Source organism: Ammospiza caudacuta, chromosome 18, assembly GCF_027887145.1.
Source record: "Ammospiza caudacuta isolate bAmmCau1 chromosome 18, bAmmCau1.pri, whole genome shotgun sequence".
Lineage (NCBI taxonomy): Eukaryota > Metazoa > Chordata > Aves > Passeriformes > Passerellidae > Ammospiza > Ammospiza caudacuta.
Genome location: NC_080610.1, coordinates 7,997,063 through 8,018,557, shown reverse-complemented (window position 1 = coordinate 8,018,557; position 21,495 = coordinate 7,997,063). Strand labels below are relative to the sequence as shown.

The window sequence follows — 21,495 nt, the reverse complement described above, 5'->3', positions numbered from 1 at the left end:
TTTTGTATGAAAAAGGGAGAATATATGCAAAGCATCACATTTTCAAAGCAGCACAGGCTTTTTTCAGCTACTCTTTCTTGCAACCTGTTGGAAGGTCTCATGAATCAGCCTGTGATTTATGAATCCAGGAGGGCACAAAGGAGACACATTATAGCTGTAAAAGTCCAGGATGAAATACTACTGGTAGATGGGAATTGCATTTTGTTTGGCAGCAAGAAGAGCTCCTCTGAAATGTCAATAGCAAAGGACTCTGGACAAACTTGATCAATGCAATGTGATTTCCTAAGATGGCAAGTTCCTTAACTGTGCCAGTTTTAGAGCCCCTTTTCTTGCATGATTGTAGTGCAGCAAAAGCAGGAGCAAGACCTTTTTATCTAGAATATTCTCCTTTTAATCTGCAGTCCCTGTGCACATCCACTCTCAGGTTTGTGGGGTTGAGTTCCATATCCTCTTATCTGAGAGGAGAGAAGCACTTACTGCCTGAGCTAGGGCTTTCATATTTGCAAAATGATTCCAAAATCTCACTTGGAAAGCTCTACAGAAGTGTCAGATGTTATTATGTGCCTCGTTGTTCCAAATGACAAGAAGAAAATTACAGAAAGTAAGCCATCATTTTTGTGAATCAGAACCCTCCTACTTCCTTACCACTGCTTAGCAATTTTTAAGCCAGAAAAAGGAAGGATTTATTTAAAATCACAACTGTCATGAATGATGATTCCCAGCCCACACCTGGCTTTTGGAATGCTACATTTCTGAAGCTTTAGATGCATCTCTCAGCTCTTTGCCAGAAAGTTGCACAAAATCTGTGATTGTACCTCAAAAAAACTTACATGCTTTTAGTAGGAACAAAGACTACGAAAGAGTAACCTGGTTGAGATCAAAAGGCAATCTGAAAATGTGGCTTTTTTTCTGTGTAGTTGCTGATGTGTGACTGCTTCAGATGTCAGTTTAAATCTGTTCACCTGTTTACTATCAGCACAGAATGCAGATACAAGACTGAATAACTAATCATGCTTCAGTACAAGCTAAATATATCTTGCCACTCTGGATAGCCACAGAAATTATTAATGTTCTTTTCTAAGAGCTGTGTGGTTTGTTTCATTTCATCTCTGTGCGAGAATGAGTTAAACACATCTTTAATTTAAGAGAATTTATTTTAAAAAGGAGAATGCATGGAATTGTCTCCCAGCTTCCTGCAGCTTTGAATCATGTGCATCTGAGTAGGCATGTGATTTTTATTTTACAGAATTGTACAAAAACTCTGAAGGCATTAGACACTGTGCAGGTAAAATGCTGTTTAATGGCACTGTATTTCTGTGGCTGATCCCAAATACATTCCCAGCTTTGTGCAAGCAGGACATTCCCATGTGCAGACTGTAATTATTCCCAACACCAATCCAGCCAGTGGCAGTACGTGCTGGGGCCATGGCTGCTGCCATGTGAACTGATTTTTAGCACAGAAGCCCACAGAATTCTTTTCTAGCACTTTTGTAATAGGATCTCAGGAACATTTACAAGTCCAGTAGGCACACAGTTCCACTTGGACAGAAGATAAGCTGAGAGGGAGGTGAAGTGACAGGCAGTGCTGCCAGCTGTGGATGCAACACCCAGAGTCAATTCTTGTTTTCCGTGGGCTTTGCTTGTAGGCTGGTACATCAGCACTGGGGTGAGGGCTTTGCATCATTGTGACTCCAAATATAGCCAGCAGAGATCTGTGTGCACCCTGAGAAAGATTTGGGGAGTGTCAGGAGGAGCCTCTTCTCTTTGTGGCACATAGATTTGCTGGAAGGGTAACATAAAAAGACTGGAGCCAGACACTGCCGTGCTCCCACCTCCTCTGTCTGCATCCATTCTGCTTTCAGAAAATGTACAACCACACCTCCCAACTGTGTTGAGAATAAACACAGTAAAATCTGCTAGATACTTACAAACACCTCATAATTATTAGCAGGTTTGGAGCCTGAGTGGTCTTCCCAAGTTTACCTTGAGCTCTAATATGGAGAGTAAAAGGTAAGAATGTAAAATCCCTGTTCCAGCTGAGCATTAGGCACTATGCTGCCATGGCCCTAGACTGATGAGGGGTCTGTACTTAATCTTCACAGAGAAAGTCATGCTGGATTTCAGTAATTAAAAAAATGTATAGATGTAACTTGCCATCTTCTGACTTGTTCTGTCTAGTCCTGCTTCAAGCAGATACTTGAAGCCTGGAACAATTCCAGAGGTTAGCTGGAGTTTGATGAAAAGCACATTCAGGCTATTTTTAATTTAAGGAGAATACTCTGGGGTTTTCCTTGAAAAAGAAAAAAAAAAGTATTCCCTTTAAATTATTTTTAAACACCAAACCAAAACAACAGCAAAACCCCCAAGCTGTGCCTGCTCTGCAGAGTGCCTTTGCAGTGTCTCCTCTGCCCTTTGCCAGTCTGGGCTGCCAGGTCTCCACAGACTCTTCAGTTCTGTCCTTCACAGGACGTCTGGCCTTTGAGGCAAATGCTGCACAGGCCATTCCCTGCTCCTGCTGCAGCTCCCAGGCAGACAGAATTAGCCTTGGAAACAGCTGTATGGCAGACAGAGCAGGGGCTGTAGCTATCTGCTGAAATATTAGTGCTTATTTCCAGGGAGGCAGAATGAACCAAACTTAGCTTTCATACATATGAGATGAATTCTGACCTGCAGTGCATGATCCGAAATGAAATCATACAAATATAAATATTCCAAAGCCTAAAGATCATGGCTCATTGCTCCTGTCTGCAAGCTCTTGGGTCTGGTTGTTTGCAGTGCCAGAGAGAGTCTCTCTGTCATTCACAATTTTTCTCTTTCCTTTTGAATTATTTTTCTGACCAGTGAAGGCTTCAGGCTTGATTCCACTGTCTTTCAGCAGCTTGGCTGTAATTCCAACATCAGCTGGAAGCACATGAAGGCTGTAGAAGGCTCACAGGTTTGGCCACTTGCTGCTGTGTCCCATCTCAACAGACTGTGCTCATGTTCTATATCCTCTGAAAACTTCAGACAGCACAAACTCCTCTAGAGCTGCCTGCAACTGTACCACATCCCTGTCACCCACCTCTGGAAAATATTGGCATATGGGATCAAGCTGATGTAATTTAGCTGATCTTAAAATATTCAATAGCCAGAGATTGCTGAACCACTGCTGTACTCCTGATTACAGAAAATCCCCACAGGCTTTGTCCCTTTTGTCACCTCTTGTCAAACTGCAGAGCAGGCAGCACTCAACTCTATTTATAGGTCTTTTGAATATGATTAATTGGGGTTTTTAATGGGTCAGCTTTTTCCAGAATTTCTCACTTAGTTCCACTTGCAGCTGTCCATATGAGATGCTTTGTTTTCATTGTATCATCTGAAACTCTTTCCTCATTTAATGCACTCTTGTGATTTTTTGGGTAAGGTTTTCAGTGCCTGATTCATTCCTTGTTTTTATTTACTGTTTCTGTGTGCAGCCATATCACCAAATTGCTTTCTGTGCTATGTGTTCACATGGCTGTGGAGCACTGCAGATCCCTCCCTGACCTGCTGCTTCTCCAGTGATACATTTACTCTGGAGGGCTCTTGAGCCAGTTCTGCAGATGGACCAGCCTTGCTGCCTGTTTGGATAGTTTTGTTTGTTTTATTTTTAATACTGTCCTAAGGTGAAATATTTTTTCATGGTTTGTCAAACAAGATTATGGATTTGACTGTAAAACTATGACTCATCTCAGCCTTCATTTTTCTTATTAAGAATGATCCTGGAGGAAAGTGCAAATGAAAATGTCAGATCTGTCATAAATAATGTAAAAATGACAGTCAGGAGGAGACCTCTCACGGACCCTCTCTCTGTCCACAGCCACAGAAAAGAAATCAGTTTTGGAGGGCTGGGGCTGGGGTTTGTGCTGTTTTATCATTCTTTTACCTTCATTGCATGTAAGTGTTCACATCATCCAGGTATCTACTCCAAGTACCTAATTTTTGCCTTTTAATTTGGAGCACCATATATCGTCATTCTTCATTGTTTAGTCTGGGATTAAGCATTTGAGCTTATAGCTCCTATTCTTAGATCATTCTATGAATGTGTTTCATCTCCCTGATATTTTATTTCCAGGAGCAGTGCTATATCCAGAGTGCAATTAAACTGGTAACTCTTTGCTCTGTGTTTTGTCATGAAGCCAATTTTAAAGATTTAATGTCTCAAAAGAGAAAATTTATGGTGGACCAGGAGGAAAAAATTAAATCCTTGACTGTTCTTCAGCACAGGATACATAAAGCTGTTGATAAAGTGTGGTCTGTTGCAGCTGATAGTGTGAGGGCACAGAAATATGTTGCCAGTTGCAAACACCAGATTTCAAGGTCGTGCTCAAAAACTGGCCTAGAGATAGGAGTGAGGTAACAATGTATTAACACGTGGTGACTGCAAGTGCTGGGAACCTTGAATTTAATGCCAGTGCCTGTTGCAACACACAGTGGGAAATTAATGAAAACAAACATTCTTCTTAATTTTTTTTTTTTTTAAGGAGGAGAATCTTACTGGGGAAAACCTTTCAAAGATGAATTCAAGCCCAATTTGTCCCACACGGGACGTGGTGTTCTTAGTATGGCAAATTCAGGACCCAACACAAACAAATCACAGTTGTAAGTAGTCATTTTCTTTTTTATGCTTTATTGGTTGTCTCTGGACATTGTGTCTCACTCTGTTAAGAAGAAAAATGACATTTTATGAGCTACTCTAAATGTAAAGTTTAGTAAAGGGAGATATTCTGTTGAGTGGTGCATGTTGCAATCAGGGCTAGAGCTGCTCTTAGCCCATCTAAGAGCAAAGTGAAGCATGGCAAGAAGACCTGTGGGTTCATTATATCAGCAATAACTTGTCTTTTTTGTTGTAATGATTTGAAGTTTTTGTTTTTGTCAGTGTCCCTCCCCATTATTTCCCCTATAGTTATCATCATTCATCACACCTCTTCATTCTGTTTAAATTCAGCTCCATATTGAACTTATTGAAGGAATTGGATGAAACATAAACTTTATGGGAATATAACTTCTTTTTAGTCACCTGATTTTAAATAATGTTCTGTTGAAATGTGTAGACCCAGACATGGCAGAGTGTACAATCTGGGATTGAGAATAACTTGGTTTCCAATGTACAAAAGCAGAATCAGGACTAAAACAAGGGAAAACTTAAAGATACTGAAGTTGTAGTGGCCTTGTTCATGTGTAACATTAATATGGGTGTTTGCCTGCAGTTCTTTAAAAATGTTCTGTGTCACTTTGAGCCAACTGTTTATTGGTTGCTCTGTAAGTGCTGCAGTATAAAAAATTGGCCTTTTATTGGGAGCCCCAGGAAAGAGAGAGAGTGTGTGTGTGTAGAACTGTCACTTGGCAGGGAGGGAGAGAGGGAGTGGGTCTTGGTGTTCATGATACTGAGTGTTAGGATGGCTTGTAAACTCTGCAGCAGTGTGTTTTGCTTTAATTAAACACAAGGCCTTGTCTCAGGGCCTCACATTCTTAGGCTTACTTGGATTCTTAAGCCTAAGCACGTGTGGGGCAGTTTGCTGGATCAAGTTGCTGTACAGCTTATTTTGGATTTGGATGTTACTGCCAGCTCTCACGTGCTAAACTAGGGGAGAGTGGAGGCTTCTTTCTTATTTCTTTTTTTTTTTTATGAGGATTCTAATAACAGAGGTTACAGAGACCATAAGTGATGTGCCATTTTGAGTCACGTCATCTGCTGCTGTAAATGTGATTATATATGTTCTCCTAAAATTTGCAAATGAAATAAGAAATTCCTTTATATGTAAGTCCTTAAGAGACTCCAGCTGTCCATATTTATAAAGGTTCTCAGGCAGCACTTAAATACATCTCCTCTAGCCTTGGGGACTCTGTGAATTGCTCTCCCCATAGGTGACAGTCACTACAGGGCAGAGAGAGCTGGGTCCCCCTGCAAGGTGGTGCTTGAATAATGCTCAGGACTTCTCTGGGCCCATCCTGAGTTATGTTAATTCTGTTGTCTCTAATTTATTTTGTCTGTAGTGACAGATGAGAAGCTTTGCCTGTACATTTGCTATTTTTCAGGGGTTTTTATTACAATGCTACATAACTGACCATGTGATGATTTTAAGTATTGGATATCCAGCAGTAAAGTGTATCCCATGTAGGAGTTTGCATTCTGCACAGCATGCCAATGCTTTCCTAGGGCAAGCTACATCTTAATAGACTGTCTGGAACATTACAGCTGCTCCTATTTTCAATCATATAACTTCCTGAGGCAGTTGCTTATATGGAAAAGTGCTTTTGGAATGGTTATATATTTTTAGCTGTCTCCTATGTAGTGTAACAGATGGAGACAGGGAGGAGAGCCAGCACTGCATGTCCAGCCAAGACAGGCCATCGTGGTCTGCAGACCACACTGTGGAAACCTTTGCCTCATACATTTGTAGTGCAGGACTTCCAAAGAAGCATCAAGCTTTAGAGTAATGCTTTAGTAGTAAAGGTTGCTTTGGATTAGTGTTTTAGTTCCCATGTTTAAGTTTAAAAGTACTGCCCCCAAAATTAAAAGTCCAATTAATTAGTTTTGACACTTCAAAGTATTCTTCTGGGGTGTTTGTATCTGGAGCACGAGTGTGCTCTGTCCAGAGGAGAAATAGATCACCAACAGAGCAGTTTAAGGGAAGAGAAATGCAAAAAGTAAATATCCAGAAAATAGAAGTTTACACTGGCAGAGGCTGTTGTGTCATGTAACTTTATTTGCTGGATACAAGCTGCCCAGCATGCACCAGAAATGTTCTTCCCAAGCAGGAAGCATTCCTCCCATGCACGTCTGCCTGCCCTGCCTGAGCCTCCCAGGGCCTGCATGGCCAAGGAGGCAGATGCTCAGATTAATTTTGGACTTGCTGCAAGGCCCTACTCTTGGAGTACTGTTTAAAAATGTTAGTGTGATGAAAAGTGAGAAGCCAAAACTCCAGAAATCCAGGTGGAACCCACAATACTGAGGCATGAAATGATGTTTGGTCCACAGGCCTTCCAGAGAGGAGCCAGAGAGGGAGAGGGGCTTGGCTTCTCTCTGAAAGCTTTTGCAGACACTGTATTTTTAAGCATTTTTAAGCATTACTGGCTGTTGCTGAGGGTCAGTGGGACAATGTGGTAACTGTTATATGTTTTTTCCTTCTAGCTTCATCACATTCCGCTCCTGTGCGTATCTGGACAGGAAGCACACAGTTTTTGGAAGGTAAGTGAAGGATATTTTGGGCAGCAGCATAGCAGACATTCTCCCTTGTGTGTCTGAAGCCTAAAAAGCAGAATCTAGTGACTCTTGTAATTGAACTGGAGCAAAATTCCAGCTCACAATCCAGTTGTCCTGGTCATGAGGAGGTGGGCAACATTGCACCAATGCCAGTCAGCAGACCCTGCCTTTTTTCCCTCCTTTCATCTGTGTAAGTTGCCTCACTTCCCTTCTGTGGGTGGCCCTCCAGGAGTCATGAGGAAAGTAATCATAGTCATGTAATGAACCATGTTAATATTTGTGCATGTTAATTGCTGGGACACAAGAGATTAGCTCTTCAATACTGCTTTCATCCTCTTATGAGCCATCAGCTGAAAAATTACTCATGACAGGACTGTTCTTCATCATGGAATAGAGCTTCTGCAGAGATGAGGTCTTTTGGCCCTTCTTATTCTTTTTTATTTTATTCTTATTTTCTTTTATTCCTGACAATTATCACTGGTATAAATCTGTATATTTATGCACACATATATAAAGATACTACCAATGTCCAGACAGTGAGAGAACTTCATTCCTTATAAAGAATTCTCTTCTGAAAGTCTTTTCCACTGAAGTTTTCACATGATAAAGATTTTCATTGAAGAAGATACAAACTCTTTCTTGTGGTTTGCTCTTTGCTTCCTCTGCTGCAGGAACTTGGTATTTACCAGTAAAGCAGAGCTGTTCTCAGCCATCCCTCATGCATGGCAGGAGTGGGAATGTTGCTAGCCTGCTGCACTGGGAGCTCCTGAGAATCTTACAATCTTTTCTCCTTGTAGATTTGGGGTTTTATTCCTTTCATGGTTCTATTCGTTTGGAAGTCAGTAATGGAAAACAGAACCATGTGCTGTTTACTTTGATTGAATGTCATACAATTGTGCTGTACAGTGAAAGTGATATATTTAATCCATCTTCCCTGCCTGCAACTTTTGAGGCTTCATTTTAATGGCACTTTATTTTAGTGCTGTTAGTTCCAATACTGATTCTTCAATAATTACACTCTTGGAAATGTATTTATTTTTTCTTTCTCAGGTTTGTCCTAGAAAAATTCAAAGTTCCCTTGTCCTTTTGTGAAAGCAGACAAATAAAGCAAATTCTAATACTAAAAGCTGAGAGTCAGTAATTCTTGGAGGAGTTACCTTAGGACTAATTCACTTCAGCAACAATTTGAGTCCACCTTGCAAAAACCCCTTCAAATCCCCTCCAGTAATGCTGTTAACCTGAGCTGGCCACCTCATCAAGTAATGTCTGTGTTAGACAGCTCAGCTGAAAATGTGCCTGGTCTGCAGTTCTGGGTGCAGCCTGGCCTCAGTGAGCACTGTGTAGTCCTCCAGTGCCTTTGCTGAGTTCCTCAGTGTGCTTCAGTTTTTCCAGAATTCACCAGGAAAGGATTGGAGAGAAGCTGAGCTTTCTGTGGTGCAGGGAGTGTGCTCCCCAAAGCCTTCACACTGTGCTGAATGTCTCAAGTGAGCAAAATAACTCAGATGCTGTTTCACACTGGATGTTGCTCTTTAAAGAGGAATTACTTAGTCCAGGTAAATCTGCTTAAGCATATATAGCAGAGATTTTTGCAGTTTTAGCAAAGAGTGTCTTAATTTGTGAATTGTCTTTGCTGTAACAGAAATCTGAGCTTAGGTCCCAGAGTGAAGAAGTGGTGCTGCTTATATTTTTAGCTGAAATACATTGGGAAAAGTTTATAAAAAGTGTTAGTTTAGAGTCATATTTGGTTTCCTGCATGAAAAATGAGTGACATCTTCATATGAACACAGAGCAGGGATATTTTACTCTGATCTGTCGTGCATGTAAATGAAGATCAATTCAAATAAGGTAAAATTAAGATGCTGGGATATATGTATCCCAGTCACTTTGTATTAATCTGTAAGTTGAATTATTGAATAATTTAATTTACTTATAAATTAAATAATAAAAGGTTGATGTGTGTAGCTCTTAAGATCTGTATTTTGTCATCAAAATCCATCAGTTGTTTTTACCTGCATTGCTTTTAAAGGTCATAAAAGCCAGAAGATGCCAGGGATTGTACCTTAGTAAAACTCCAACTTCAGTTTGATATTTTAGATCCTGGGTGATTCCAGGATTTGGTGACTATATCTGGGCTGATTATAGCACAATAATGTCTGGGAAGCATATCTAGGAATAATATCTAGGTTTAAGAGCAGAATGAACCCATGATAACAGGATTCTTTGTTTCCATCAGTGTATATTGGATTGTTAACTGGCTGCTTACTGGCCTGTTGTGACTTTCATACAGATTTGAGGATTACTTATTTCAGTTAATATAAAAACCTAAATACTCTGACCTGTACTCTCAGCTACTCCTGCGTGACTCTGGTCCATGTTAGTGTCACACAGGTATCTTGGAGAGCAGAGTTTGACATGTTTGTAACTTGTATACAACTTTTCAGCAGGCTTCCCATACTTAGGAGAACAAAAAAGAGTAAAAGGGCAACCATTCCCTACTCCTTTCTTTGCTTCTTTGGTCCTTTGTGGATGCAACATTGAAAAGTGCCTTTTCTGGAAATGCATCTTATTCATGTCCCCACTGGTCTGAAACACAATTTTTATGTAGGAGACTCTGTAAATGCCCACACCTGGGCAGTGGGACAGTGAAGAGGAGACATGTGTCTGCCTTGGTGCACTGGGATTTTCGTGTCTCAGGAGAAAGGTGTGGCTGGGGGACAGGGAAGGGCTTGTCATGATTGTGCTGCTCATGGTGGCAGTGATGAGGATGCTGGTTCTGACAAGAAAGGAGATAATCTGGCAAAACAGAGAGTGAGAGCAGAATGCCTTCCCTTGGAGGTGTATTGCAGGCTGCATGGATTTCCTGCTCCAACAGAGCTGCCTAGATTAAATTAGTAATTAACATTTCTAGTAATTACTATTTCTTCTGACTTAGAGAATGATGTAATTAACATGAAAACCAACTGGTGGTTTTTGTGGGCTTTTAGCTGCTGGTAAGAGGTTTAATTTAGAAACTGAGATAATATCAACCAACTGACATGCCTTTGCTCTGCACAAGAGGGGATGAGAAGCATTTGCAGGGGGCTGCTGCCTGGGGAGGGTCCTGCCTGCTGCTCCCTGGGCTCTGTGCCTGAGTCTCCTTCCTACCTGTGCTCCAAGCTGGGCCTTGGCTGTGCTGTGACCTGCAGGGGCTACAGGAACACTACAGCCAAACCAGCAGATAAGCTCAGGTTCCTGTTGGGTGTTCTTTATGAAATTTAGGTGCAAGCACATCCCATCCATGTTGTTGTTATGTTTCCTGTTGCAATGGTTCACAGCTCTCATGGATCAGAGACCTGGTACATTTGCCCTTTTTTAGCAGAAATAGAAACATAATCTCTGTCCCTGAGAACTGTGTAAGTAGGAAAGAGATTGCATATAGATACAGGGAAGTTGTGACAGTGACCCATTTCAACCTACCTTCCACCACCTTTGGAAAAAGAAAGCCTCAGGAAAAAACAAAATTGTTCCATGGTTGTTTTTTGGGAGCCTGTTCCAAAGCTAAAGGCACACATAAAAATGTGCATCTTTAAAATAGTAGTGGAAAGTGATCAACAGAAGGAGAAAAATGCTTTCAGAATTTTGTGTGAGATTTAGGACAAGCAGAGCATGGTGGGCTTGAAAATGAGGACATGTTGCAGATACATGATGTAATGGGATAAAACAAAGGGCAATAAAGGGAGCAGAGAGAAAAGTGTTGTGGTCAGAGTGGCAAAGCTGGAAATTATCTGTACAGCGGTTCTGTGTGTTTATTAGAGCATCGCTTGTGTTTGTCAAGAGCTGAGAAAAGAAAGTGACAATTGAGACAGGAGATGAGTATGTGGAGGACAGTTTTCTCTTTGCTGTGAGGCTGTACATATCTGCCTCTGTGCATAACTTTTACTGTCTCTCGAGGTTTCTGCTGCTCATTCTTCAGCTCTCTGGCTCCCAGAAATAATGAACAAGGTGGTTTGGGAAACCTCAGGCTTGGTCAGACTGGAAGCATCAGTCAATAGCTGACATGCATTCAGCTTATTCTTCTCTTTTCTTCCCTTCTCTCCTTGCCAGATGCTTTTGTGGAAGAGAGTTCTTCCCTTGGATCAGTATCACTCTGTATTGAGTATTCCTTAACCTGTTAATTGCTTTCTACTGCAATTCTGTAGACTGGGGCAATGAAAGCAACTCTTGTCCTCTAAAGTAATTAGCTACATAAAGCAACTAGCAGGCATTATTCAGTTACCCAGGTGCTGTTATATAACACATTGTCTGTTTCCACTTGCAACATTCCCTCTATGATTTGAATCAGTGAATCCCAGTTGCTTCGAAGCTGGAAAACTCATGTTCTTTTGGTTCTTCTGCTTTAGTACATCTGAAGATTGGAGAAACTGTGTAACAGCAGAAGAGCTGATTGTGTGTAGGGAGACTGACCTAATTTTGCAGTACAGTCTCCTATCCCCAGACACCAGGACAGGAGCAAAGAGCAAGGTGGGGAAATGAGCCAGGCCTCCCTGTGGAAGCCATGGCTGCACACGAGCACTGGGCTGTTGGAGCTGCATGAGGGCTGCTGTTGTTTCCAAAACAGTTGTATGATCTCTGAACAGGGACCTGTGCCAAGGCAGGGAAGTCCTTTCGTGCCAGGTTCATCTGTTGAGTCTAGTTTCAATAAGCTTTTTTCCAGGCTGTTTTATTTTCATCACCCTTTATTACCGTGTCTCGCCTGCTAGATGAAGCCCTTATCTAGCAGAGAGATGGAGATGTTTTGGCTGCATTCTTGTTGCACATTTGAATTGCTCACTCCACTGCAGATTGGGTGTATGCATAGAAAACATTTTGTCCTGAGTGTACGTGTTTGTGCACATATGTGTTGTTCCCTCTGTGTGTATATAAATGTGCGTTCTCCTTTTTATAAAAATAACCTTTGGGGCAGAATGTGTTTACAAAAGAGCAATTTTTCTTTCTGTTTTCTGTTTGTAGTTTAAAGCTTGTTTTAAAAAAAAGTCCAGACATTGTTCTTGTATCGTCTTCTGACCAGGAAACTCTTATTATGTTGGCTCACTGCCATCCCCAGCATTGCAGAAGGCTTAATTGCAATAATTCTTCCAAACAAAAGTATGAGATAGATTCACGTGTGAATGTCTCTGGGCCTGCAGGGGAGATGCATTTTTTCTTTGGGCAGCAGTCACTAAAGTGCAGTGAGACCTTCACTGGCATTTTGCAAATGGATAGAGCCTGCTCTGGATATTTCACTTCTTCATCGTGCAAAGGCATTGGCAGTGGTTTTGAAGCAAGGTTACTCCTTTACATAAAGGAGCCTTAACAGGAAGTAAGATTTTAATAACACACCTAAATGTGAAATGCAAAGATTTCCAGTGCTAACTTAGCCAGCTTTCAAGAAAACAGAATTGCATGAGTGAGGGCACATTTTTGTTTTCATTCCTATGCTAACAGAAAAAAAATACCATAAATGTACCTGCCTTGTCGTTCATGCTTAAATGTAATGCAACATTTGTCAAGCTCCTCTAAAAATACAAGCTGTCTCAGGGTTGCTGAGCTAAATATATAGCTGAGATCATGATTTCTCTGTTCAACATCTACTGGAAGCACACAGCAAACTCTCAGTTCCACTGGTTGTTCTGATGTGAATGGTGTCTTGAAAGTGTCACCCTTTTCACTGCAGGGTGTCATCTGAACACCTTCTTAAACCTCAGCCAGTTTAGGACAAAGCATGTTTGACACCTTATAAAAGGAGTAGAGCCAGAAGCAGAGGAAAAGGTTAAACTTGTTTATGCCCTTCTCCCTTCCCTGTCATGCTGGCTCCCATCTTGGCAGAAGTGCCATTGCACAAGAGCAGACACCACAGTGTGAGCAGTCACTGGCTGTGCCACACATTTAGCCCGTGTAAAGACTATAAAGGGATGTGAGCCTGAACTTCTGGAATCTGCATTTTCTTTTACTGAAAATTATGCACAGATTTCCTTGAATATTAGAATAATATTAAGTAGTGGCTCACTCTTTAGAGGATTTCTAAAATGTTTTTATGTACTGATTTTTTTTTTGTCTTTTGTCTTATAATTTGTATGGGCTTTTTTCTTGGCCCAAAAATATGTGTTGTTGGGCAGGCAAAGAATCCCAAAAACCTCTCTGGTGTGTTGGTTTCCTCATTCACTGAGGAGCAGTTGCTGTGAGGGATGCCAGTGCATGGGCTTTGACACATTATATCTCATCAAACTGATTTTAGTGCTGCAATAACATCCTGAGATTTGACAATAACAACATGTAATATTTCAAGGGCCTGTGTATACCTTGTCTCTTAGATCAGAGGAAAGCTTGCAAAAGCCTTCACAGTTTGGAATATTCCATTTCTTTTGCATCCAGCTCTGACTGCCAGGTTAGTGTGTAGTTCAGTTTTTACTGGATGGGTGATTTTGCAATCAGACCTTGTCCTTTTGTATGTTCATTTTTAGTGGTCAGATACCAGCCTCAGCTGGGCCTGACCCTGACAAAGCTCCCAAGTGCTCCCTGAACAAAAGTGACTTGTAGATTATTTCCTGTCCCTCTGCTCAGAGCTCTGTCCTCTGAGCTGGTGGTTTGTATTCAAATTAGTTTTTATTTTTTATCAGTATTACAGCAGTGTCTTTATAAAGACAAAAACATATATTGAAAGCTGACTGTGCTGACAGTGTAGTACGCAGAGATTCTCTGTGCAAAATGCTGGAGAATGCAAGGGAGAGAAAAGGAAGCAATTTTCCATTTGAGAGACAAGAAGTGAAGAAGAAAAGAGAATGACATGCTCTGCAGGCATAACAACTTTGTCTTCTTCCCCCTTAGCCCGTAACAGTCATGTCAAAATAGACTATTTAGGTCATTTACTGATGACCTGTGAATGCCATGTCTATGGCAGCCTTTCAAAATGTACAAGTGACAAAATATTACCAATAAAGTTTAATTAGCAGAGCAACTGAAGATCTGGAAGCATCAGTAAAATGCATTAGGGCTAATATTGTGGGAGGTCTAGCTACAGGCTAAGGGATTACTCAGCTGAGATTGCCAGTGCACAGCTGATCTGGCCATTTCAAATTATCAGAAACCTAATTAAATGAAAACATACAAGCAGATAATGAGTGAGCTGGTGGCTAGAAAATCCTCCGATATTAAATCAGAAGTTTCCTTTGGGGCAGTTAAAATACAGTGAATATATCTTGGGCTGGGTGTTAATCACCAGTATTATAAGTCAATCTGATATTGGCCTGGAGAGAGATTTTAAAATTGAGTTTTTGCTATGAACTTTCCAAAGTTCACACGGGGTCCTCAAGCCCTGTGCAGCCTCCCCCAGTTGCTCCCTGCAGTCACAAATGACTGAGGCTGTTCGAGGCTGCATCCTTGGCTTTTAATTGCACCTAAAAGTCACAGCCTTATTACAGAATATCAGCAGGCCCCTGGGGAATGGAGTTTGGAGCAGCACTGAACCATGAGCAAGCACAGCTGTGCTGGGGCAGGGTGAGCACACCCTCTCTGTCTCAGTTCACTCTGTGCTGGGCTCTGTCCCCTTGGTTGGGGTTACAGCCTGGCCCAGCCCACGGGGTGGCACTGAGGGCACTCAGGAGTGCTGTAGGAAGTGGTTTCTGCATTGGATCAGCTGAGACCAGGGCAGATGAGAGTCAGAGGCCTCTCCTGGTGCTGGTTGGGCAGACTCTGCCATGCTGGGACTGGACAGGTGTCTTTGAGAGGGAAATACCCTGGTATGAGTGCATAAAGTGTATAAAGGCGATTGTGAATTTCACTTGGGTTTTGGTCAAGGAATTACTTATTTCTTTGATATGAAAGCAGAGTTAGGTGATAAAATGCTCTACATATTCCACCAGTTTGGTATTCTTTTTCCCCACCAGCTTCATTTAATTTGATTTTCCTCCATTTCATCTGCCCATCCCTTGCCAGCCTACCTGTGCTGCTGCTGTAGTGCCAGCAACAATCAGGCTTCAAAACAGCTACCCCCTGTTGAAGCTGGGGGATTGCTGGCTCTTGGCTTGCCCTGGCCCATGGGCAGCCCTGGACTCCTCAGTGGCCAATTCCTGCCCCTGCTGCTGATCTCCTGGCCCCAAACTCCCCTGGCTTCTGGAGCAGTGTTTTTGAGAATTACAGCTGCTTCTCATTGTCCCACAGCTGTTAGTATGGGCTGTATTTTTGGTTCTTGGCCATATGGCTTGGCTCTATTAAAACAGATGTTGTCCAGCTACAGCCTGCTTTGCTAATGGATCTGGATCACTCAGCATCAACAGCCTGTCTTCCTCTTTATTTACTGCTCTTCTAAGAATAGCTGTTTTCAAATTTAATTGTGGATGATGAAGTGGATAAAAGTGTTAAATACCCTGGGACCAAGAGCTGATCCCAGCAGGACCCCTCTGAAAACATACTGACTCAGTGGTTCCTGTTTAAAATTAGATTTTGACACCTGTCAGCCAATTTTTTATTTCATGTGTACTGTATTCACTTCATGGCATTCTGGTTCCTCAATCAAAATATCAGCCGCCTTCCAGAAGTCTGTTCTGTGGACACTGTTATCCCTGTTAGCCACATCTGTTGTCTCAAAGATAGAAGGTTGTTTGACAGACACTGTTTTCCACAAAACCTTGTTGATTGCTGTTACTTATTTCCTTTCTTTCTTAATCATGTCCTGTCTCCGCTATTCCATCATTTTGCTGGGATAAATGACAGGATGACAGGATTATAATTACCTGGGTTTCCCCATTTATCCTTTCTAAATATGCTTTTATAGAATGTTCCCATTGTTCCACACTTTTTTTTGAAAATAAACATGTAACAGTCCAGAAAGCCTTCAGCCTTAAACATTTTCAAGCAAGTGTTTGGATATGTTGACTTGAAAAGTGAGAAGCCAGGGATCTAAGGCCCTGCTAGGTGAAAACTGCTTTGAGAAGTGCCCTGGCCTTACCCTGTGGCTGTGACTTGATGCTCTGCTGCCTTCCCAGAGCCCTCATGGGCTCACAGTCATGTTTTTGGTCAAGGCATTGCTTATTTCTTTGATATGAAAGCAGAGTTTCTTCTGCTTTCTTCTGGAAGAATCCTGTTCTCTCAGTGTTGGTGGCATTAGTGCAGACAGCTCTGCCACTGCTCTCCTGTGCTGTAGTTACCAGTCTCTTCCTGATAACACTCCTAGGTCTCATATAACACTCCTAGGTCTTCATATTTGAAAACAAAGAAGAAGAAAAGACTTTTTCTTCATCTGGCTGGTTTATGTGGCTTACAGGTTTTGGGCTTTGCTTTGCCTCTGAGTGTTGGGCTGTTCCATGTTCTGTTTAATTTTAAATTCATATCCCATATTTGAGGAAAAAATTCTTATCTTCCACACTGAATGACATTATCTTAGGTCTTCCAAACACAGTTGCTGACTGCTCACCCCTCAAACATGATGATTTAAAACCCTGCTAGAGTAATGGACATAAATGAGATATATTAAAGGTAAGGGTGTAGGAATGTTTTGAGTATGTTGTGACAGTTGAATAACATCTTTTTCCTCTTTTAGGGTGGTTGGTGGCTTTGAAACTCTGACTGCTATGGAGAATGTGGAAAGTGACCCAAAAACAGACCGTCCCAAGGTGTGTGTGAACACCTTGCACTGGGGGCAGTGGCCTCACATGGCAGTGCTGGTCACTCTGCTGACACTTCTTGAAACCAAAACAGGGGGAGATGGCACAACTTAATCAGCAGATGGAATAACTGCTCTTCTCTTCTGCTTCCAGGAGGAAATAAGAATTGAGACAACAACTGTTTTTGTTGATCCCTATGAAGAGGCAGATGCACAGGTGAGGTTGCTTGGTTGGTTGAGGTTTTTTTTGAAAGGCCAAAGCTTTTCTGGAGAGGATTTTGCAACTTAATGTGTTTTCTTTGCACATGGGCAGCTCCCTGGTCCATCTGGTTGCCAGCTAAGATTAAGCAGCTGCCATTCAACATTGCCTTTTTGCCAGGATCCCAGTCGCTCCTTCAGTGGAGAGTTACTCTGGTAACTGAGTCTGGCACAGCTCCCAGTCCATCAGGCTTCTGATGGGTTCCTTTCAAATGCCCCCAGTAGCTGTGGGTGCCTGCAGGTGAGAAAGAGTTTTGCTATAATGGCTGCAGAGAGCCTGTTTGTAGTGGCCCTTGAGGGCTGTCTCCTAAAGCCTGCCCTGTAATCTCAGCAGTGCTGATTGCTGGTTTTGAGTGCTTTAAAGCTTCAAAGAATTGTAGACATTTTCTCCTTATTCTGCACTATCTCTTGCAACAGATTGCACCCTTTGCTTCCCACAGGTCGCTGCTGAAAGAGAGAAGTTTCAGCAGGAAGAAGAAGCAGCCAAAATAAAAGCTGAAGTGGTCCCACCAAAGAAAGAGGTTCAGACTCCTAAAACTTACCGGCAGGGGATTGGAAAATACATCAACATGGCTGCAGCGTGAGTTCCCTGTCCTTCTGATTTTTGCTGAATATTTTAGGTGCCTTTCCTGCTGGATGCTGGCCCTGTCCTGTGCCATTGTTCAGATGTTTGTTTTAGGCCAGCAAAGACACCCTCATGTAGCTCTAACAGTCAAGAGTTTACTTCACTTCTGTTGTTTTTCAAGGTCACACATTAGCTGAGCTTCTCTTTTAGCCCTTGAACATGACCAAGCTGGTCTTTAAAAGCATCTGCTGACTTCAGAACTGTAGAAACATTTCCAGAACTCAGAAGTCTTTGAGGAACTGTACTGTGTCACTTCTACACCATCTTTTATCCTCTTCCTTTTCTGAAGCTATTTCTGAAGGCCATGGTCCCACAGACATTTCTCTTTTAGCAACTTCTGCCCTGCACAAAGTAGCTGCCCCAGGCCGCCGTCAGTTTGCTGCTCTGGTTCCCTGTTCAGCCACACAAACAGCTGTACCAGCACAGCTGAAATGGCTGGAAAGGAGAGCAGGCTCCCAGGCTTGCTGTGGGAGGACAGGGCAGCTGAGTAGCTCCAGGGTACCTGGCTGGTTGGACAGACTTATCCTAAAGTATCCTCTCCCAGGCACCCTTTGTACCCCTGTCAGGATTGGCAGCACTGCTTTCTTTCATAAGGACAGCACAGAATCCTGGCTGAGCAGCAGCTTAGCATGTGTTTTGGAAAAATTAAAATAAATGCCTTCCACTTGATTTTTAGCAGACTTCTCTAAAAGCATTTGCAAAAATGCTGTTGTCTGTCTGCTACATGAAGGCCTGTATTTATGCATACACAGATCTGGGCAGCCATTTAATCAGCCTGTGTGTGCCTCTGTGACTTACAGGCATTTGCATAGCTGTGAGAACAGAAATATGTTAGCTCAGGTAGGTCAGTTTAGTGTGTCAGTAAAATTTTTCAGTTGCAGAATATTGTGTCCATTAAAATACTATGTCCATCTTAAAACTGCTGACACACTGCACCCTTATTTACAGAGGAAATCCAGCAGTTGTGGCTCTGCAGAAAGGACCAGGTAGTGTAGAAAGGACCTTCAGTCATTGCAGCCTGCTCTGGCAGATTTAGGGTTTGGTGTTCTCCCTATCAGCTACTGATATCTGATAATAAAACTACAGCACATGAGCTGGTGGCACAGCGTTCCCTGTGGTTGCAAGCTCTGCTCAAGAGAGGCTGATGATAACAGCAGCAACTGCAACAGGCTGGGCTCAAGAAACAGGAAAGATTGGAAGAGCCCTCCCAGCTGCTTTATGCCTAATTCCTCATAAATCCTTTTGCTGCCACAAGTGCAGGTGAGAAGGTGTGGGAAAACTCATGGCTTATGTTCTCCTGGCCATGCTAAAAAGGTACAGCAGTTAAATCTTCAGCTCTGGCCTGGAGAACTTTCTGTGCTTTCAACACATTCCTGGGAGTGTTCAAAGCCTGATCCAAACCATCCCAATGGACTCATGCTCCCTCTTATTGGCCCTGCCAAAGACCCCCAAGCCATGCTGGCATGGAGCTTGCACTCCTGTCTAGTTGACAAGGGATGGGCTGGCCCCAGTATAGCTGGTGCTGGGAGAGAACAGGCAGAACCCAAGCTGCCCTGGTCCCACTGGCAGTAAAGGCTCCCTCAGAGTTGTTTTCGTTCTGGCTGCAGGAAGCGCAGTGCGGAGGATGATGGGCCTTCAACCAGCACAGCTGTGAAGAAAGAGAAGAAGAGCACAGGCTTCGGGGACTTCAGCTCCTGGTAGCAGCGTGGGGAGCCCAGCACTGGGGCAGCACAGCGCAAACAGGAGCCTCCCACGTGGCCCCAGAGAGCCCAAAGGCCAGGCTGTCCTGGGGAGGGAAGGCACCAGCCTGCCCTTCCACTGGCAGAGAAAACTGCTGCTTTGTTGAGGCTGGTTAATGTGGCTTTGTTTTCTAGAGAGCACATTCCCCCACTGCATCTTCCTCGAAGGCTGTTTTGTTGTTGTTTTGCAAAGCAGGGAGCAGGCAGCCCAGCTCCCCAGGGATCAGCTGGAGCCTTTCTCTGCTTGGCTGGCAGCAGCCCAGGCAGAGCCCAGCCTTGCAGGGCACTACTGCAGTGAACAGCTACAGTGGTGAAAGAGCTCCTTTTACAGGTAATCGTTCCAGACCAGCCAAGTGTGCCAAGCAAGGGAATGAATTAATGTCCTGGGAAGCTCCTGTGCTGCTGGAGAGCTCTGTGGAAGGGCTCCAGCCTGTCCTGCCCCTACCTTCCAGCTGCCACCTGCTGCTTCTCAACAAGGACCAATTTTGTCTGGACTGACTGCTGTCCTCTGAAGGGCCTTGCTCACTCCAAGTGAGCTCTCTCTGTACCCATTAAAGCCTCCAACAGCAGCCTGGGAAGCTGCAAATCTACATGGGGAGCCCGGGGCAGCTGCACCACTTACTCCTCCCAGTGGCTGCCCTCCCCTGAGCCACTGGACAGCCAGAGGTGCCAGGATGCACCAGTTCACACCTGCCCTCAGGTGCCAGAAACTACAGCCTTGAGCAACTGAGCAGGAATGGAAACAACTCTTTTGTTTGTTTTGTTTAACACCCATCCCTAAAGCCTGGTCCTTGCAGGGTAGAACACCCCATAGTCTGCTCCAATGTCAGGCTTCCCATCATTAGGAAAAAACACATAATGTAGCTGACAAGCATCTCAGATATTTCCATTACATAACCACAAATTATTAGGAATCTTAATAAAGGCCTTATGGGGTAAAGATATATCAGCCTGTGAAGTTTTAATCCCAAAGAATCTGTGTGTTACCAATAACTTAGACATAGCAGGCTAGATTCTGAATATCACTTTTCAGTTCATCTTAGGTGTTTTCAGATAAGAGAAATGCCCCCTCTACCTCTGTATGGCTGAGGAGAAAGTTTTGTAATCCCCTTTGGAACAATACATTTGTATCAGTGGTTTCATTCTTTAAGAAAAGACTCCATTTATAGGAAATTGCTGTAAAAACTTTTGGAAATATTTTGCATTAAATACTTTTATTTTCTTTTGAGTGCTTGACTTTGACTGTTCAACTGTTATTTACAAGATCACAGCATTGCAAACTTGATTGTTTTACAAGGAAATGATTAATTCCTGCTTTTTAAGAGGCTCATAAGGAATTCTGGGATCTCTGCGGATATGATCACATCTTTGTTAAATTATAGGAAGTTCAAACTAATTTGAAAGAATAATAGGGGGAGTTTGTTTTGCAAACGTCTAAATTTGAAATAACACGTTTGATTACTGCAGCGGGGGATTTGATGGTACTTTCCTAAAGCTGAGTTTCTTCTGTCTTATTAGAGCCCTTTCATGATAAATTGTTATTGATCCCCTTTACCTAACTCAGCATACTTCAACACACTTTTGAGTAGTCAAGTTCACAGCATTGCTAGAGCTGGGATAGCCAATTTTATTAATCCATAAGGATAAAATGCTGGTTTTGTACTAGATTAAAATGGAGATTATTATGAAAGGAAGGAGATTTTGATTATAAGGAAGGCGGCAGAGGTATGGCAAGGGCTCCCATTTCAGACTGATCCGAGGGGCAGCAGGCTGTAGAGATAACTGCCCACTTTCCTGCTCTGTTCCAGCTTTTTGGCAGAGCTCACTGCAGTCCCTGAAGGAGCACTGCTGTTCACAGGGCAGAGGGACTGCTGCCCTTCCAGGCACTGCCCCTGTGCTCGCCATTTCCCACCATAACATCGGACATGAAAGAACAATTTCCTGGCTTCTAGGAAGAGCTGAGCGTGACCCTTTCAGTTTTGCTCCAAGCAGGGGTGAAGGTTTCCAGCCGTGGTTCACCTCTGGACCTGGA

The 21,495-nt window shown here is 42.8% G+C and overlaps 1 protein-coding gene across 1 annotated transcript in view; it reads left to right on the top strand.

Moving 5' to 3' along the window:
* PPIL2 (peptidylprolyl isomerase like 2) overlaps positions 1 to 20,691 on the top strand; it is a 68,134-nt gene extending 47,443 nt beyond the window's left edge. Inside the window, exons 15-20 of the mRNA XM_058816574.1 lie at positions 4,503 to 4,620; positions 7,154 to 7,210; positions 16,779 to 16,851; positions 16,996 to 17,058; positions 17,540 to 17,679; positions 19,332 to 20,691. Coding sequence (XP_058672557.1) covers positions 4,503 to 4,620; positions 7,154 to 7,210; positions 16,779 to 16,851; positions 16,996 to 17,058; positions 17,540 to 17,679; positions 19,332 to 19,425 — 545 coding nt within the window. The 3' untranslated portion in view covers positions 19,426 to 20,691. The remainder of the gene's footprint in view (positions 1 to 4,502; positions 4,621 to 7,153; positions 7,211 to 16,778; positions 16,852 to 16,995; positions 17,059 to 17,539; positions 17,680 to 19,331) is intronic.
* Positions 20,692 to 21,495: the final 804 nt, after the last annotated feature.